This window comes from Sorex fumeus, unplaced genomic scaffold (assembly GCF_029834395.1).
Source record: "Sorex fumeus unplaced genomic scaffold, SorFum_2.1 ptg000003l, whole genome shotgun sequence".
NCBI classification, from domain to species: Eukaryota; Metazoa; Chordata; class Mammalia; order Eulipotyphla; family Soricidae; genus Sorex; species Sorex fumeus.
The window spans coordinates 42,732,269-42,750,719 of record NW_026606060.1 but is presented as its reverse complement, the minus strand read 5'-3'; the positions used below and the strand labels follow the sequence as shown (position 1 = coordinate 42,750,719).

The window sequence follows — 18,451 nt, the reverse complement described above, 5'->3', positions numbered from 1 at the left end:
TCATGAACAACTCTGTATCTCCAGGTGATTCAATACAAAAAATAAAACACTTAAAAAAAGGGGTGGGGGATATAAAGGGAACCAGAGAGATTGTACAAATGTTAAAGCAACTGCCTAATATGCAGCTGGGCCATGGCACTGGTTCAATTCCCAGCACTGCTGGGAGCAGTCCCCAGGCAAAAACCAAAAAAAGGAATGCAAAAAGAGTAAAACGTAAAATGTCGCACAGACTTACTGTACAAGGTAGGAAGGCAGGGATATTAGCACTGTAGCACTGTCCTCCCGTTGTTTAGCGATTTGCTCAAGCGGGCCCAGTAATGTCTCCTTTGTTAGACTTTGTTACTGTGTTTGGCATATTGAATATGTTATGGGTAGCTTGCCAGGCTTTGCCGTGTCGGCCAGATAGTCTCGGCAGCTTGCTGGGCCCTCTGAGAGGGGCAGAGGAATCAAATCCAGGTCTGCCGGCCAGCCAACCGCGTGCAAAGCAAAACGCCCTACCACTGTGCTATCACTCCAGCCCAGGGTTATAAAGGATTCCAATATTACAAGTCATAATAAGTATGGAGGAACAACACACACTGTCAAACGGTCACCTACTATATCTCGAAAGACAACACATCAATCAAATTTACAGAATTAGGAAAAACTGAGAGATAATTTGACAATAAGTATTTCTTATGGCATCAAACCTTTACATTTCTTACAAAACAACAACAACAAAAAAAACCCCACTAGGGGCCAGAGTGAGAGTACAGTGGGTAAGGTGCTGCCTTGCACATGGCCAACCCCAGGTTCAATCCCTGGCATCCCATATGGCCCCCTCAGCACTGCCAGAAGTAATTCCTGACTGCAGAGCCAGGAATAACGTGAGCATCACTGTGTGTGACCCAAAAAGAAAAAAAAAAAAAGGAAGAAAAAAAAATCACCGATATCACCAACAGAAGAATGCTAGTTTTTACAGGTAACAAGAGGAGGTCAGGCTCAAATTAGATGTGCCTGACCCCAAAACAAGTTATCTTCATTTATATATTTTAAACAGACCTTCTATACAAGTGTAAGGTTTATTTTAATTTTTCTACAGATGTTCACAGGATTCCTTTCTGTTAGGTCTTAGAGAATTACTTCTGCACTCGGTAGAAATATCACAATCTGTATGTGTCACAGGGGACTGCAATCAATGCTGAATGATAAGCATTCACTAAAGGGGCAAAAAAAGCATCAGTGTAAACTCAAAGAACCATAAGGAGAAGAATCAGTTCAAAGAAATATAGGAGATAGTTCATAAAGAAAGTTATAACTCTTCAAGAGCAAGGAAACGGTAAGAGGAGGAAGGAGACATTACTGGGGTGATCAGACAGACACTGGGAGATGGAGGACGGCTATAGTGGGGGTGAGTACCATAAACTACAGGTGACTCTGGGACTGTGCACTGAAGGCAGTGTCAAGGAAAAACCAGAAAGCAAAGGAAACAAAGATGAAAGAAGGGAAACACAGGAATTACCTGGTCTCTAAAACCAAATAAAATTAAAGGCTCATCAATGGAAAGGATCTCTAATTTCTCTCTGAGCTTCTTTCTGATAGTGAAAACAAAACAAAAACCCCTAGTCACACTTTGGACACCATGAGATACATTCTGAGGCAAGGTATATTCATATCAGCAACCAGGGTAGCCTGGCAATAGTTCCCAGGTAGTGCCCAAAGAATTCCTACTATGAGCAGGTAATTTCCTTCCTTTCCTCCTCTATAACCCTCAAGAAATAAAGATGAAGTGTTAACCTGGAGCAAGCACACTATTCTGTAAAATAAGTTCTGCAGGTCACATACAAATTAAATACTACTTTCTCTTTTTTCTTGATGATGGGGTTCAAATCAAGGGATTCAGAAATGCAAAGGATGCACTTTTTTAATCACAAAGTCACATCTCTGCTTCTAAGATACATTTTTAAAGTATATACCTTGATAGGTCTTCCCATCAATCTCAACTTCATATGATTCCATTACTTCCTGGATAGCCTCACCAACATCACACAGACGGACATCAATTCCAGCACACTAAAAACAGAAACAGGTATATTTTGCTACTTAGACTGCAGGGCCAAAGAGACAGTACAAGGGTAAGATCCTAGTTTTCCGGGTGGCCTCTCTCCATGGTTGGGTCCCCAGCACCACAAATGGTCCCCCAACAGTGTTCAGAATGTGCCCAAACTAGCCCCCTTTCCCCTCACACAATAAAAATTAGAACAACTGCGTGATACATTTTAACTCTAGTATTCTACTACTAAGACTCAAGCATAGTATGTCTTCTGTAACTCAAAGGCCATAATCAGACTATGAAGTATTCAATGAAAGGTATTTAAAATGCACATACCTTTATTCCAGTGTTAGTGGCATCTTTTACAGCCTTTAATAATGTATCATATTTGGGATTAAAAGTGACAGTAAAAGCACAGTCAATAATCCTACCTGAAATAGAAAATTCTCTTTTAAGTCATTTACTTTTTGCATCTGTAACAATTAACCTTGCTACCTAACAGAAGTAAAATACTGACTTAAATAATAGCAGCTCTACCCAGATAAACGTGTGTGTGTGTGTGTGTGTGTGTGTGTGTGTGTATTGGGGGGGGGGGGGGGGGTGGGGGGTGGATTACAAAAAAGCTACATAAATATTTCGGAATGAAAGATTAATTCTAGAATCAGTATAGATACATACAAACACATATATATGTAAACATATGTTATGTATCACTTCTGGACAGTACTCATTCAGGCAGTTAAGCAAAATATAAAAAGAAAAAGATCAAAGTGAGAACAGTTTCAGCAACTACACAGTAGCAGTACAGGGCAAAGAAAATGTGCAAGATCACAACATGCTACTTAGCCATCAGTCCCAGCTTCTCCAATTCAGTTAGTGTTACAGGTTTTAAGCTTTGCTTTCTCATATTCAAAACACACTTACAAGGAAATAACGTATTTACCTAACATGATTCAGGGAAAACACACACACACACACACACACACACACACACACACACACACCCCTAAAAATATGTAGGTCATCATAATTTGATAAACTGTCAAAGTGAATGATCTAAAGAGACATATTTTTTCATGCCTCCATATAAAAGGTAATAATCCTCAATTATACCCAGAGGTTGGCACTGTCTTCTATAAGGGCTTAAAAACTAATCTCAAAATCTGCCTCAATACAGCTCTACTGAAAGGTGAGGCATCAATGAAATTTGGGAGTTCACTATTTATAGCTTCATCCAATAGGTATGATGGGTATTTTTTGAAGGTGCAATGAGAATTGTTTCCAAGCACTCACCACTTATATGCGTTCCAAAGTCTATCTTACAGATGTCATCATACTGTAATACTGTTGTGTCGCCGGCATTGGGAGTGTAATGGGCAGCACAGTTATTGAGAGAACACCCTGTAGGAAATGCCAGGCCTGCATTTAATCCATTTTCTTTTATTAGCTTTCGTGAACAGTCTTCCAACTTTTCACTAAAGAAAAAAAAGGGGGGGGATTACTTTCTTACCCTTATATACATCTAATACAGAAATTCTACAACAACTCTGGAAATGACATGGGAATTTTCTGGATATAAATAAAACAGTTCAATGATATTATAAAACTAGTAGCTGAAGTATCTAATTCCATTAGAAATCTGGAAACAAAACTGCCATTTTTACCTACTTTATTTGTAGGTAGCACTGTAGCCCTGTCCTCCCATTATTCATCAATTTGCTCGAATGGGCACCAGTAATGTCTCCATTGTGTAATTACTCCACTGGCATATCGAATATGCCATGGGGAACTTGCCAGGCTCTGCCGTGCATATTTGGAGGTAAAAACTTTTTAAAAACAATTTTTAAATTTATTGTTTCTGATCCACTCCCAGTGATACTCAGGGGTTATTCTTGGCTCCGCACTACTCCTGGTGATGCTTGGGGAATTATGGCATGCTAGGGATCAAACCAGATCTGGCCTGCATGCACGGCAAGCACCCTATCTGTTGTACAATCTCTCCAGCTCTGGAGGTTAAGAGTTGTAAACTAACATTTTATTTGCTCAGTTTTGGCAGTCTTAAAAACTGTAATCAGATAACTAAAGTACTAATTATTTCTGAGAATCAAAACTGGAGAAATAACTGTTATTGGTTTCTTCACTGCATCATAAATGTTGTGTGTCCAAGAATTTTGATTTAATATAAACTGTTAGATGGCAGAACAGATGTCTAGACAGAAGGTAAGAGTCAGTACCATGTACGTTTGCATGGATGAATATTGTACATTACTATACAAGGTGACTGGGGTGCAAATATTTGTCTCTTAAGGTTGACTTGTTACCTAGACATAAGAATTCAAAAGTATTAAAAAGGTACTAAAGAAAGTTTAACATTAAGCATTTTTTGTTACAATGAATAATTTCTACAGCTTAAGCTCTATCTCATCACAAAACATATTCCTTTACCAGATTTCTATCATTGTCATTCCAGGTTTGATCCAGCTCATAACATATTTTCTAACTTGGCGATGTGCTTCTGCAGCTTCTCGAAAATCATTCCAAATCTCTTCACTAGCTTGATCGAGTGCTTTCTTTTCTTCACTTGTAGTTCTCCAAGCAGCTGTTCGCCTTTAAAGCAGGCACAGCATAGTATTAGTCATTTTACAAACAGAATAAACATAAAAGATAAAAATATACTAATTTAAGAACTTGAGATAAAATTAAACAATTTTTATATATACTTTGTATTCATAAAAAATATACTTTGTAATTATAAAAAATTATAATTTGTTTATAATTATAGAGTACACACAGATACTATGTACAAATGAAATTAATTATATATTTGGTGAACTAATCAGTCATACACCTGCAATCAATCCAAGAAACTCAAACTTCTTTAGGTTCCTAAGAAAAAAAAAATCCTCACGATAATGCATTATAGTCAGAGGAAATCTTTTGTCACGCAAAATAACATTTAAAAAAAAAGCCGCCAGACTTCCAGATACCCCAAAATTGCTGCTGTGCCTTTGGCCAGACCCCAAAAACTTGGGGCAAAGTTTACCAAGAAAGTAAACGGCCAAAAGTTAGGTTGATACACTGCATTTGTGAAACTCAATCACAAGCACCTTTATTAAATGTGTATCTCACAGTTATTCAACTAAATCTTAAAAAGGGGCATACTTATTTTGTTTGGAAGTGTATTTTAACTCTTATCTACTTATATTAATAGACAACTGAAATAATATGATACCATCAGTTAAAAATCAGGGAGTTTTAAACTCCCTTAACAAGAGCTGGAAAGAGTACAGAGGTTAAGGAGCTTATTTTATATACAGTCAGCACCCGTTCTATTCGCACCACTGAATATGCTTCCCCAAGAACTGCCAGGAGTGATTCCTGAGCAGAGCAAGGAGTAAGTCCTGAGTCTAGCTGGGTGTGGCCCCACAAAAGAGAAAAACATTGGCTTATGGGCCACCAAGTTAATACAGGCTCTTGTCCTGCATGTAGCTGACCCTGGTTCAAATTTCCAGCACCATATAAGGTCCCCCTGAGCTCTAGGTATGGCCCCCAAACAAAACAACTAAGGAAATAAATTTCATAGGTTAAAAACTCCAACGGCATCTTCTAACCAGATATTCAATGGAATACCTCCAGACTTAATATGTTCTCGGAGAGAACAAAGCTCCTACTGACCTTTTGCTTACGGATCCACCATCCCAAGTGAGGCCTGCCTTCTGCTGTCAAAGGGCCTATTCTAGAATGGAAGGAAGAGCCCTCCCTACTACCGGGTCCCCACAGCCTCCACATCTGTGCCATATCACAGCACCTGAAGTGAGCAGCCACATCAGTAGCTGAGGTACAGCTTTACTCAAACAGCAAATCCTCAGTATCTTTAGTGACACTATGATGAGGATGATCATTGAGTTCAGAGAAATTATAGCATAGGTCGTCAGCAAAACACAAGAAAGTATGCTAGTCAAAATGAAAAAACTACTATGGGCAGAAATCAGGAACATGGTAAGTCACCTACTCCAGATGGAATCCTGGCAATCAAGAGCTTCCACAAGGCCCAGGTATGTGGGTTCCAGGACTAAATCTCCAGGCCACATGGTGGCAGAGGTGCTGGGTTTTCCCTCCCAGGCTCCCCTCCCACTCATTGGCCTGGCTGTCACCCCCACAATGTGCCTCCAGGTGCCATCTTAGCGCACCAACAGCCCTGGTCCAGAGACGCACAACTGAATCCCAAAATGGATTAGTGCCCTACAGAAATGTCTAGAACCCAACCACTTACAATCGAGGATTCCAGAAGTGTGCGGCTGTGGCACCCAAAATATTCTAAATGAGCAAAAGACAATAAATGATCTAGCATCTGCCTCTGGCAGGCAGGCTAGAATGGTAATGGGGAAATTTGAGCAAAACATAATGCCCAAAAGTAAAGAGAGAGTATTGGGGAAACTGCCTGCCATGGAGGCAGGGTGAGAAATGGGATGGGGGTAGAGGGGATATCCTGGGGACATGAAAATTTACTCCTTTATAATATTCTATGTCTTTAATTTGAGCCCAAAATGTCAACTAAAGAACCTAGCAGTTTACTGAATACAGCTAAATTTGAGTATAAAATTAGCAAAAGAACTTCTTAAATCAGTTTCTGATGTACCAGTGATGCAAAACATTACGTAATGCTCTAAAAAATTTTATATTTACATACTGTCCTAAGAGCCAGTAAAATTTCAAGAATATTCTATCCAGCTACATTACCATTCAGATTTGAAAGAACTATACAGAATTTTATAAGACAGGCAATAGCTTAGAAAATTCATAGCCTTGAAACCAACTTTGCAAGAAGCATTAAAAGAACTCCTTTGAAGGAGAGAAGAAACTTCCCATCATTTTACTTATAAAATAGGAATGTCCAAATACTAAAACCAACATATCTCAAATAATTATCTTCCATACTTCTGATGGCCACATGGCTGGCTCTTAGGACAGTGTTTCTTTAAAGCATTATGTAATGTTTTGCATCACTGGCACATCAGAAACTGATTTGAAGAAGTTCTTTTGCAAATTTTATATTCTAATTTAGCTGTATTCAATAAACTGCTAGGTTCTTTAGTTGACATTTCAAGCTCAAATTAAAGACGTAGAATATTATAAAGGAGTAAATTTTCTAAATAAAACTTTTTGATGTTCAAGTTAAAATACAGAAATTATTAAGATCTGATTGATTTCAAACATTCCGACCTTGTAACAATTACCGTAAAAGGCAACTAATTCATTTGATTAACAAAGGGCAAAAGTGCTTCATAATTTTGTTGTCTATAAAACAAAGCCAGAGAACTATTTGAAAGCATCTTTTTAAGAATTATTTTATACACCATGTAAATTCTTCCAATATCTTTGATATGTGACTCTTTAATATTTCCTCACATTTCCCAGTAAAAAATTAAGTTCCAGGGCTGGAGCAATAGCACACCGGGGAGGGCGTTTGCCTTGCATGGGGCCAATCCGGGTTCGATTACCAGTATCCCATATGGTTCCCCTAAGCACCACCAGGAGTGATTCCTGGGTGCAAAACCAGGAGTAACCCCTGAGCATTGCCGGGTGTGACCCAAAAAGCAAAACAAATAAAAATACCTCTCTCTCTCTCTTAAAAAAACAAAATGCCTGTCTTTATTCCAGAATTAAAATATACATGAAGATTTAACAATTCCTACCCCTGAATACTATCACAAAAAAGGGAAGAAAATAAAGTATAAAAACTATAGTCTATTTTAATTTTAATTTTTGTTTTGATTTTTGAGTTGCACCTGGCTGTGCTCAAGGATCACTCCTGGTAGGCTCTAGGCACAATATGTGGTATCAGGGAACAAATCTGAGTTGACTGTATTCAAGACAACTGCCCTACCTGCTGTACTACGGTTCGAGCCCAAGTCTAGTCTGTCCCCAGAGGAAAAGAGAAACACTCTACTTACAGAATGTCATCTAATAAATGTAGTATTACAATTAGAAATTCAACATATTGTAAACACCTTGTCTTGTGCCTTATCTTAGACTTTTAGTTTTTCCTTGTTGATTATAGTATTTGCTGTGGGCTTTTGTGGTAAACAGCCTTGACTATCTTGCCAAAAATTGCTTCAATTTTCATGAGTTTTTATCATGAATGGGTGCTGGACTTTGTCAATTGCTTTCTCTACATTTAATATAATTTTTACTTTTTCTTTATTTGATAGGGTTTATTATTTTATATGACTTCTGTATGTTACGCTTGTTAAGCCATCCTTGGGACACTTGATTATCATTTTGATTTCTCAGTGATAAACCTGTTCAGGATTCAGATCATCTTGGTTCAGCCATGGGAGATTATAAGAGTACAAAATTTGCCCATTTTTTCCTAAATTCTCTCATTTTTGTGGCATGAAGATTTTCAAAGTAATCTTTGATGGTTCCTTGAATTTCTGTAGTATCTGTGTGAACTCCCCTTTCATTTCTGATTCAGTGGATTAGGGTATGGGATAAATCAGGCAAGGGAACACAAGCACAACAGTGGAAGGGAAGAGCACCTGCCACAGAGGCAGGCCAGGGGCAGCGGGAAGGGGAGCAGGAGAGAAACTGCTACAGACATTGGTGGAGGGTAGTGGAAACTGGTGAAGGGATTGTTGGAACATCTTGCACCTGAAAATCATGGATCTTTCTCCCAGTGATTCTATTTTTTAAAAAGAAGTGGACAAATTATGGCATACACATAAACATGCAAATACTGTCATTAGAAATTTAGGTGATTTCCTTACAAACATGAAAACAAATTTTAAAGGGCGATACAGATGGAGCTCAGGGACAGCAGGCATGCTTTGTATATATAAGGCCTTAGACTCTACCTACACAAAATAATAGGAGTTGATGGGTGGGAGGAAAACATTCCCAGGTATTCATAATAAACCCTTTTATATAAAGAGTATTAGAAGGGCAGGAGCAGTAATGTAGCAGGTAGGGTGTTTTGCCTTGCCCACAGCTGACCAGGTACTCCCCAGCATCCCATCATCAACAAGAGGACCAGGAGGAATGATCCCTGAGTGCAGAGCCAGGAGTAAGCTCTGAAAACAGCAGCAGGGCGTGGCCCCAAAACAAAAAACAAAAAAGCATTGGAGAGAAAAAATCCACACGCTAACCTTGTTTTAAATTCACTGGAAGAATTAAGGTGATTCTTATTTTCTTTATGCTTACATATATTTCCTAATCGTTCTCTACAAATATGTAAAGTTTCTAAAATTAACATGAATTCCACAAACTGTCTACTACACTTAGAAATAACTATTAAAATTTTCATAGTAACTGTTCATACTTCTACAGATGCAAAATTTTTAAAAAATCACATCTAAAAAACATACTATAATAGTCATCACAATTTTTTTCTAATAACTAATCTTAAAAAAGTATAAAAAGTAAATATTCAGGGGGTATGGTGCCGCCAGCAGGTCAATCTGTACCTGTGAGGCGAGTGCATCAACAGCCCAAGGGCACCTTCAGACTTCCAGATACCCCAAAATTGCTGCTGTGCCTTTGGCCAGACCCCAAAAACTCTTACTGAGTCTTATATTTTCTTCTTAGTCAATACCAATTTTTTTAGGGCATAGTTTCCCTCCTTTTCTAGGAGTAACTTACGTTTACTTCTGTAGTACAGTATTGTCCAAGGAACCCTGTGGAGGTTGCTGGCTAATCTGGTGTTATGAATAAAATTCTGGGAAGGTTAATGAGGGCTGCGTGGTGAAACTAGTTAATACTCAACATGTCTTTCGGATTTCAGCTCAAAACATATCAAGATCTGTTTATTTTGGGCATCACATTCGGAGATGATCTGGGGTTACTTTTGTCTCTGCACTCTGAAATTACTCCTGGTAGTGCTCAAAGGACCTTATGGGATACTGGGAACTGAAGCCAAGTAGGCTGCAAGTGAAATGCCCTACTGGCTGCACTATCGCTCGGTCCCATATTTTCCACACTAAAGTGGAATGTCTTAAATGTGGCAAAATGCTAAGGAACACTAGTTGTAGGATAACAATTGATTTGTCCTTTCTCTCTTGCCACAAGGAGGTTAGGTTTATCAGGTTACACCCATCACAGTGCTCCCGAGTCACTCCCATTCCTTCATTTATCTGTAACAACTTCTCTATGTTCTTTTCCCCCAATCAGTTAATCAGCTTTTCCCCCTAATCAGACTCTGTTAATTTTTAAGGGTAGATCCTTCTAGGACACTGAACTTGTATTTTACGTTAATATTGCCTTTCTCCTCTCCTTATGTCTTTTGAATAGTTTATTTTAATGCAATGTCCTTTTTGTATAGATACAGGAAGACAGTTACTATTATGCTTTGTAATTTAGGATTACATGGAGCTGGAGAAATTCTATAAAGAAGATCACACCTTCTACAAGATCATTGTCGGTGATTTTAATGCCAAGATAGGACCAAGAAGATCAGTCGATGAACTCCACATCGGAACCCATGGCCTGGAATGGAACGAACAAGGTGACAGACTGTCTGAGTTCATCATGTCAACCAAAACCTTCCATGGTAACTCACAATTCCAAAAGGCTGAATCTAAACGTTGGACATGGGAGTCTCCCGATGGACGGTTCCACAATGAAATAGACCACATCATATTCAATCGGCGGTTTTGCCTAACCGATGTTGCTGTTGTCCCAAAATTCCAAACGGGATCAGACCACCGTCTTCTTCGTGCAAAATTCTACCTCACAGAACGAGGAGAAAAGAATGCAAGGTTTAAGAAGAAGACTCCCAGAACAACCACCAACTGGGAACTCTTTGGCTCTGTTGCAGCAACATGGGAAGATGCCGTCATTGACAACATTGATGAGGAATACGATCGAATGATTCAGCACCTCCATGATTGTGCAAGGAATGCCAAGAGAGAGATAACCACAAAAAACCGTCTTTCTTCGAACACTCTTGAACTTATTCGCCAACGTGGCGTGGCACGTGCCTCAGGCAACCACAAGCAAACGTCCGAACTGGCAAAACAGTGCAGAAAAGCCATCAAGGATGACCTCAAAAACAGGAGAGCAGCAGTACTAGTAGATGCAGCAGAAGCTAGGAAAAACATTCGTAATGCCCGCCTGTCCTTCACCAACTACAAAACCAAGATGACTGCCCTCCGACATCATGATGGATCTATCACATCTTCCAGAAGGGCAATGGAGAAGATTATTCATGAATTCTACTCAGATCTCTTTAATAGCCACATCCACTTGCCCACATACCACATACCACATGATGGATATGTCGTTCCCAATGTTCTCCCTTCCGAAATCCAACATGCCATCTCATCGGTAAAGAAACAAAAAGCACCTGGCCCAGACAAGATCAGACCTGAACACCTGAAGAACTTACCATCAGTACTCATCAATACATTAGCTCGACTCTTCACACGCTACCTGTCTGAATGCAAGGTTCCATCCCAATGGAAAACCAGCAAGACTGTACTACTATACAAGAAAGGAGACATCCACGACATTGGCAACTATCGCCCAATCTGCCTATTGTCTGTCATCTACAAACTATTCACTCGAGTCATCCTGAATAGGATTAGCAGAACACTAGATGAAGGACAACCATGTGAACAAGCTGGATTCCGAAAAGGATTCAGTACCATCGACCATATCCACACAATAACCAAGCTCATTGAGGTATCTCGGGAGTTCAAGATGCCGCTCTGTCTAACGTTCATTGATTTAAAGAAGGCCTTTGATTCTGTTGAGACGGAAGCGGTCATGGAAGCCCTAGCCAATCAGGGCGTACAAACTCAATACATCAGGATCCTTCGTGAGCTCTATTGCGGATTCACTACCAAGATCTCACCATTCTACAAAGAAGTAATCATCCATATCAAGAGAGGGGTTCGGCAGGGTGATACCATTTCACCAAAACTCTTCAGTGCCACCCTCGAGAACATCATGCGACGACTAGAATGGGAAAACATGGGAGTGAAGATAGATGATCGGCAACTACACCACCTCCGCTTTGCTGATGACATCGTTCTAATAACACCAAACATCAACCAAGCGGCACAAATGCTTGCGGACTTTGACCGTGAGTGTGGAAAGGTTGGACTACAGCTGAATCTTACGAAGACAATGTTTATGAGAAACAGCCTTGTTCCTGACGCTCCATTCGCTCTCAACGGAACCACCATCTCCGAATGCAACAGTTATATATACTTAGGTCGAGAAATCAACATGATGAATGACCTGGCACCTGAGTTACGCAGGAGGAAGAGAGCGGCTTGGAATGCCTTCAAGAGCATTGAAGAAATAACTAAAAGGACAAAGAACCTCCAACTACGAGCACATCTCTTTGATTCCACTATTCTTCCTGCATTAACATATGCCTCAGAGACCTGGACCCTACGAAAACAGGATGAGAACACTATTCGGGTCTCTCAAAGAGGAATCGAAAGAACTATGCTTGGAATATCACGATTCACTCAAATGAGAGATAGAATCCGGAGTTCTGATCTTCGTCAACGCTCAAGAATCAGAGACGCTGTCTCATTTGCCAAGACATCAAAAATCAGATGGGCTGGACATGTAATGAGGTTTACAGACAACCGCTGGACTAGAGCCATTACTGATTGGATTCCACGAGACATCAAAAGATCATGTGGACGCCCACCTATAAGATGGTCAGACTTCTTCGTCAAGACCCTAAATGATCGGTTTGAGGCTCTACATGTTCCTAAAACGAACAGATACCATTGGGCTACGCTAGCACGCAACCGGGATGAATGGAGACGTTACTGGCACCCACTCGAATAAATCGATGAATAACGGGGATTAAGTGATTAAGTGAAGTGATTAATTTAGGATTTAATTGGTTTTGAGTATTATTCACTCCCGGGTATTATTCACAGCGGGAGGGCATTTGCCTTGCACGCAGCCAACATGGCCGACCCGAGTTCGATTCCTCTGCCCCTCTCGGAGAGCCCGGCAAGCTACCGAGAGTATCTTGTCCGCACGGCAGAGCCTGGCAAGCTCCCCGTGACGTATTCAATATGCCAAACACAGTAACAACAAAGTCTCCAATGGAGACGTTACTGGGCCCGCTCGAGCAAATCGATGATCAACGGGAGGGCTTTTTTTTTTTCACTCCCGGGTAACTTTCATCTGCTATCCCGACTTAAGCCTCAGTTACCCTTAGTTCCTAGCACCCCAAAAGCAGGTTCCCGAGGAGGTACTGAATGAACCCAGAGCAAGCTGTGAGCTACCCTGGCATCGAAATGGACCAGGCCAAAGTGCCACGATTCTTAACTATAAGAGCTTGATCATAGACAAATGCTGTCATGATCAGAAGTAACGATGAGACTAGGACCCTGCTAGGATAGGAAAGACTATCTGGCCTGAGCACTGCAGTCTGAAATTGAGATGGCCCTAGGAGGCAATTCTATAAGCTTAAAGTATTTCTTATTGTGTCCATACAAAATGATTTATATTATGAATGCTTATATGTTTGTTGGACAAGGAGAGGAGACACATACCCATGGGATTCCGCCCTAGGGTAGGTGGACCTGCTAAATGAGAATCTGTCCTAGAAGCGGCTTTCCCCAAGAGAAAGAACTTTACCCCTATTGATTGTGACCACACCTATGTGTAATTGTTACCCCAACCCCTCATGCGGGGGGGCGGGGGGGTGGGTGGGGTGGGGGGGAAGGATGGGGATATAATGAGACTGTAAGAGTGGGCTGAGGGATCCAGTCTCCAGAAGGAGAAGGAGGATGAAGGGGGATAGAGAAGAAGAATGAAGTAGCCAGGGGAGGCAGAAGCAGGAGGAGAATCAAGAGGAGAATGGAGATGGGAATGGAATAAACTGCAACTGACACCAACTAGCCTGGCCCTTGTCTCCTTCCTTTGCCTGCCCACCGCCATCGACCTCAAGCGGCGCGAGGCTACCGAACACAGGTGGCAGAAGAGATAGACCGCTGCTATCTTTTTGTGTTTACACACTAGTGAACCATATATACATAGTATGGAATATTTTAATTTTTTAGTGCCAGGAATCAAACTCTGAGACTCTACTGCTGAATCAAACCCTTAGTCCCTGGAATTACCATTTTAAATATAAAAACAAGTTAAACCCAAATAATGCTAATAAGTGCATGAGCTGAATGGTAATTATAATGGCAAGTCCTTTGACTTAATTCATTTATTTCTCAGGAAGTTATTAAGAAAAGAAATGAAGCAAGATACAGAATATGAAATGCTTTAGCAAATCTGTAAAGACACTGCCTCTACTCCATCTGAAAATGATTATATTAATGTCAGAAAATATATAATATTTTTTAAATTTTACTATTTAAAAGAAAACAATCCACAATCTCAATCTCTTCCTATATTTCACCACTACAGCATAAAATGATGCCTTTAATATATGGGAGGGAAAGGAGTGAAATATATAGTTCAACTGTAAAGTGCTCACCTCACAAGGCTGACACCCTAGATTTAATATCTGACAATAAACAGAAAAAGAAGAAAAGATCAATCTATAGCTATTACCCCAAGACGTACTGTTATTATATTAGTAACATCATCTTCCATTGTTTTAAAAACAAAATAGTTAAACTAGCTTTGTAATGCTTATTTTGCAATAAACATACTAAGGAGGAAAAGATAAGTTTTCATTTTGTTAAAAATTTTTGTGACAAAATTTTTTCTTTCTCTGCTTTTTGGGCCATACCCAGTGATGCTCAGGGGTTAGTCCTGTCTCTGCACTCAAGAATTACTCCTGGCAGAGACTGGGTGACCACAGGGGATGCTGGGATTAAACCTGGGTTGGTTGCTCAGGAAAACATAAAAAACAACACAGCAACAAAGAAGAACACTGCTAGAGGGCACCACAGCTCCCAGAGAATACTCCAAGTCCCAAACAGAGCCGATCTCATAGGGAGGTCCCAGAAGGGGTAGGTGCTGCATCCCGCCTTCTCCAGATGGAACCCTGGTGACCATGAGTCTCTACGAGCATAGCTCGGGCATGCGGGAACCAGGACATTTTTTCCAAACCACGCGGAGCATTTATTTGTGTAGAAAAAGACTGAAGACCCACTTTTTTTTCTTTCATTTGCTTTTTGGGTCACACCCAGCCCATGCTCAGGGGTTACTCCTGGGCTCAGCACTCAGGAATTACTCCTAGCGGTGCTTGGGGGACCATATGGAATGCTGGGAATCGAACCCGGGACGGCCACATGCAAGGCAAACGCCCTACCCGCTGTGCTATTGCTCCAGCCCCTGAAGACCCACTTAAACAAATTATAAAGTTTAGTTTCTGACACCAAGTCAAAATTGAATTTACTTAAGAAATAAACGGATCAGTGGATTAATAAAGAAATCGATTACTGTATTAATATTTCTATTGCATAAGACAGGGACAGTAATAGAGGAACTTTAAGTTCAAAGTAAAGAAACCAAGTCATAAATTCCAATTTTATAGAGTACTGGGAGTGAAGAAGGTATGAAAATATAACTGCATCAAAAATAGAACTGCATTCTTTTTACAAGAAAAAAATTTGTTATTGAAGCAATGCTGTAGTATAAGTTTTCTTCACCATCACTGCAACCACAAGATTACAATTCTCTTGATTCCTTGGTTCAATGACCAAAACCCATTGAATTTCAAGTATCAATATGGCTGATGGACTTCCGAGTAATAGCAGTAATCAACACTTAATTCTTACTATATGACTACTGCTCTTGTAAGCGCCTTACATGCTACTGTCCCTTGATCCCACCAATGAAGTGTCCATTTTATGGATGAGAAATCTAAAGCACAGACATAAACAACTACCTAAGACAAAAAGCAAGTAAAGTGTTAAGAGCCAGGATTCCAATGCATGTAACCTGGTCTTAACTTCAACTCTTATTTTTCTATTTTTAATTTTTGAACCACACCAGTGATGCCCAGGACCACTCTGGCTCTGCATTTAGAAATCTATCCTGGTGGAGCTTGGGTGATCCATATATCAAGCTATGGATGGATCCCAGGTTGGTTACATGCAAGGCAAATACCCTACCCACTGTACTATCTCACCAGTTCCTTAAATCTTTTATTATCCTAATGTACTATCTCTCCAGTTCCTTAAATCTTTTATTATTCTAAATAATGCCACCATGAAGGTTTATTAACCAGCTTAAATGAATCCTTCAGAATTGGTTGAATATGTTCCCAAACCTGTTTAAGACCCTATACTTGTTATTATAACTGCAATTTAACCATATGTTGCATGAAACAATTGTTTCTACGACATTATTTTGGTAAATCATTAAAAAAATTTTTTTAAGTTTATAGCTAAAAACTATAGGGTTAGGAAGGAAGATAACCTTCTGTAAGATAAACCTCCTGTAAATAATTTTCAGAAATAAACTCAACCAAAAGGCATCAGCCCTCACATTATTCAGTTCCTGCTCTTCACAGAAACTCAAAATGGAAGTCATTCACAATGCCTTGCAGAAACAATTTTTGGGGAGAAAAAAGTTGAGTTCACTGCAAATCAGTGTTCAAATATCAAGTTTTTAAATCACAGATAAGTTAGCTGTTTTATATTCATTTTTATCAATAAGCTTTTCATTCTTCTTCATGATCTCCATATTTCAGCATACTTTTTTTGGGTGAGGGTGGAGGAGAAGGTGTTGAGCTGCACCAGTAGTGCTCAGAGCATACACCTTGCTCTGTGCTCAGAAATCACTGCTGGTAGTGCCCAAGGAGATTTAACCAGGCTTGGCTGTGTGCTAGGTGAGGCACCTTAACCTCTGTACTACCTCTACAGTTCATTAACAGTTCCAATTATTTTGCTTAATATTGTTTCTACTACAAATTCACAAGCTTTTATTAAGGTAGTGGAGGAAAGTTCTGAGGGAAAAAAATATCAAGTATACTTTACTACTAAACTACTGTTTTTAAAAGTCAAACTAAAAGTTATTTTATGATCCTTACCCATCTTGTGTGGGTGGGTACTCGCATTCTTGTCCTTTGGGAAATACACCATTAGGATACAGGTCACATATTGGAACTGAGGGAGGGTCTGTTTGAACTTTTGCTGTGAAATACAAATAAAGCATTAACATCCATAGTTAAAAATAAGCAGTTATCATTGCAGTTTTTTCAGTTCCTAATGGTTGCTTTCGGTTCTAATTTTGAGTCACCTCCTTACTATTATCTTAGAATAAAAAAAAGAAAAAAGTTCATAACTTCATCTGATTCATTTTTGCTTAGGGAAAGAAACATTCAACTCTTTAGAATTCCATTATACTTTTAAACAGTATTGCCTTGGCATAACTAAATATCAAAGAAGCAGCAATAAAATAAATCTAGGGCAATAAAGTAAAAATAGAAAACTACTGTTAAAAGAAAAAAACTTCAAAGATCTAAGAGTCAAGAATATATTTCTAAAAGACTTTAAATAACCATATAGGGACTTTCAGATACCTTTTAAAAAGCTGTGTAATTTTGTATTGTTTCAAAGACATTATTTCTTAAATTACATTTTAAAAGATGTCATTAAAATAACTCAAGGTGCTTTGATAAAATTTGGAGAGAAAAAAAAGATGTCACTAGATTTAGATGCTTTAAAAAGATACTTCAAGATTTATTTCTACAAGTTTTTTTAAAAGTATCTTCTTACATTTTAAAAATACTTAAGAACAGTTCTTAGCATATGAAATGCCTTTTAGTGATTAATGCTATATCCAAGGAATGCCAGAAAGTTGAGTTAATTCAGGTAGTCACAAAGGACCTTCCATGTATACTGCAGCTTTTGACAATTATTGTCAGTATTTGACTTTCTTTAAATTTTAACTGATTTTACGTTTTGGTTTTTTTTTTCTTAAATCTTAGCACTATTTTGCTTTTAATTTACAATGGTGAGGAAATGCAAATACTTTGTGTTTATCTATGAAAAAAATTATAGATAAATCATTTATCTAAGAACTTCTTAGTAACTGCCTTTAAGTCAAACTCTGGGTACCTCATAAACACCAAATTGGTATTCTCTCTTAACACTATGCTTAGACGTGTTCAATGAATGATGAAATAAACTTGAGAAACACTGTCATGGGTTCCTCCAAAAAGACTCAGAATTATAAAACCAAACAAAATCTAAGACAGCATTTAATTTAGCTTTATGTTTTAGAATCACTGTCTTAGCATCCCTGACAAACGGCTCTAAGCTGCTAACAATGGCGTAGTTACTATTTCCCCAGAGTTAAATCTATTAATTTGGAGAAAGCTATATATAAAAAGTTCTTTCTTCTTACTTTCACATCTCTTTCCCTTTCATGTATTCTAGTTATTCTTTGCAACTAACTTTTAAAAAATGGATTATCTTACTGATTCCTCCCTATAACAATTTTAAGTGTCTCTATGACAAACCATTTTTGCAA

General features: G+C 39.0%; 1 protein-coding gene across 2 annotated transcripts in view; it reads right to left on the bottom strand.

The window, feature by feature from the left end:
• METAP2 (methionyl aminopeptidase 2) overlaps positions 1-18,451 on the bottom strand; it is a 39,188-nt gene that overhangs the window by 3,954 nt on the left and 16,783 nt on the right. For both annotated transcript variants that reach the window (XM_056116284.1, XM_056116290.1), the window contains exons 4-8: positions 17,007-17,109; positions 4,478-4,639; positions 3,326-3,507; positions 2,369-2,463; positions 1,956-2,052 (exon numbers count right to left, since the gene is read on the bottom strand). In XM_056116284.1, the coding sequence (XP_055972259.1) occupies positions 1,956-2,052; positions 2,369-2,463; positions 3,326-3,507; positions 4,478-4,639; positions 17,007-17,109 (639 nt within the window). The remainder of the gene's footprint in view (positions 1-1,955; positions 2,053-2,368; positions 2,464-3,325; positions 3,508-4,477; positions 4,640-17,006; positions 17,110-18,451) is intronic.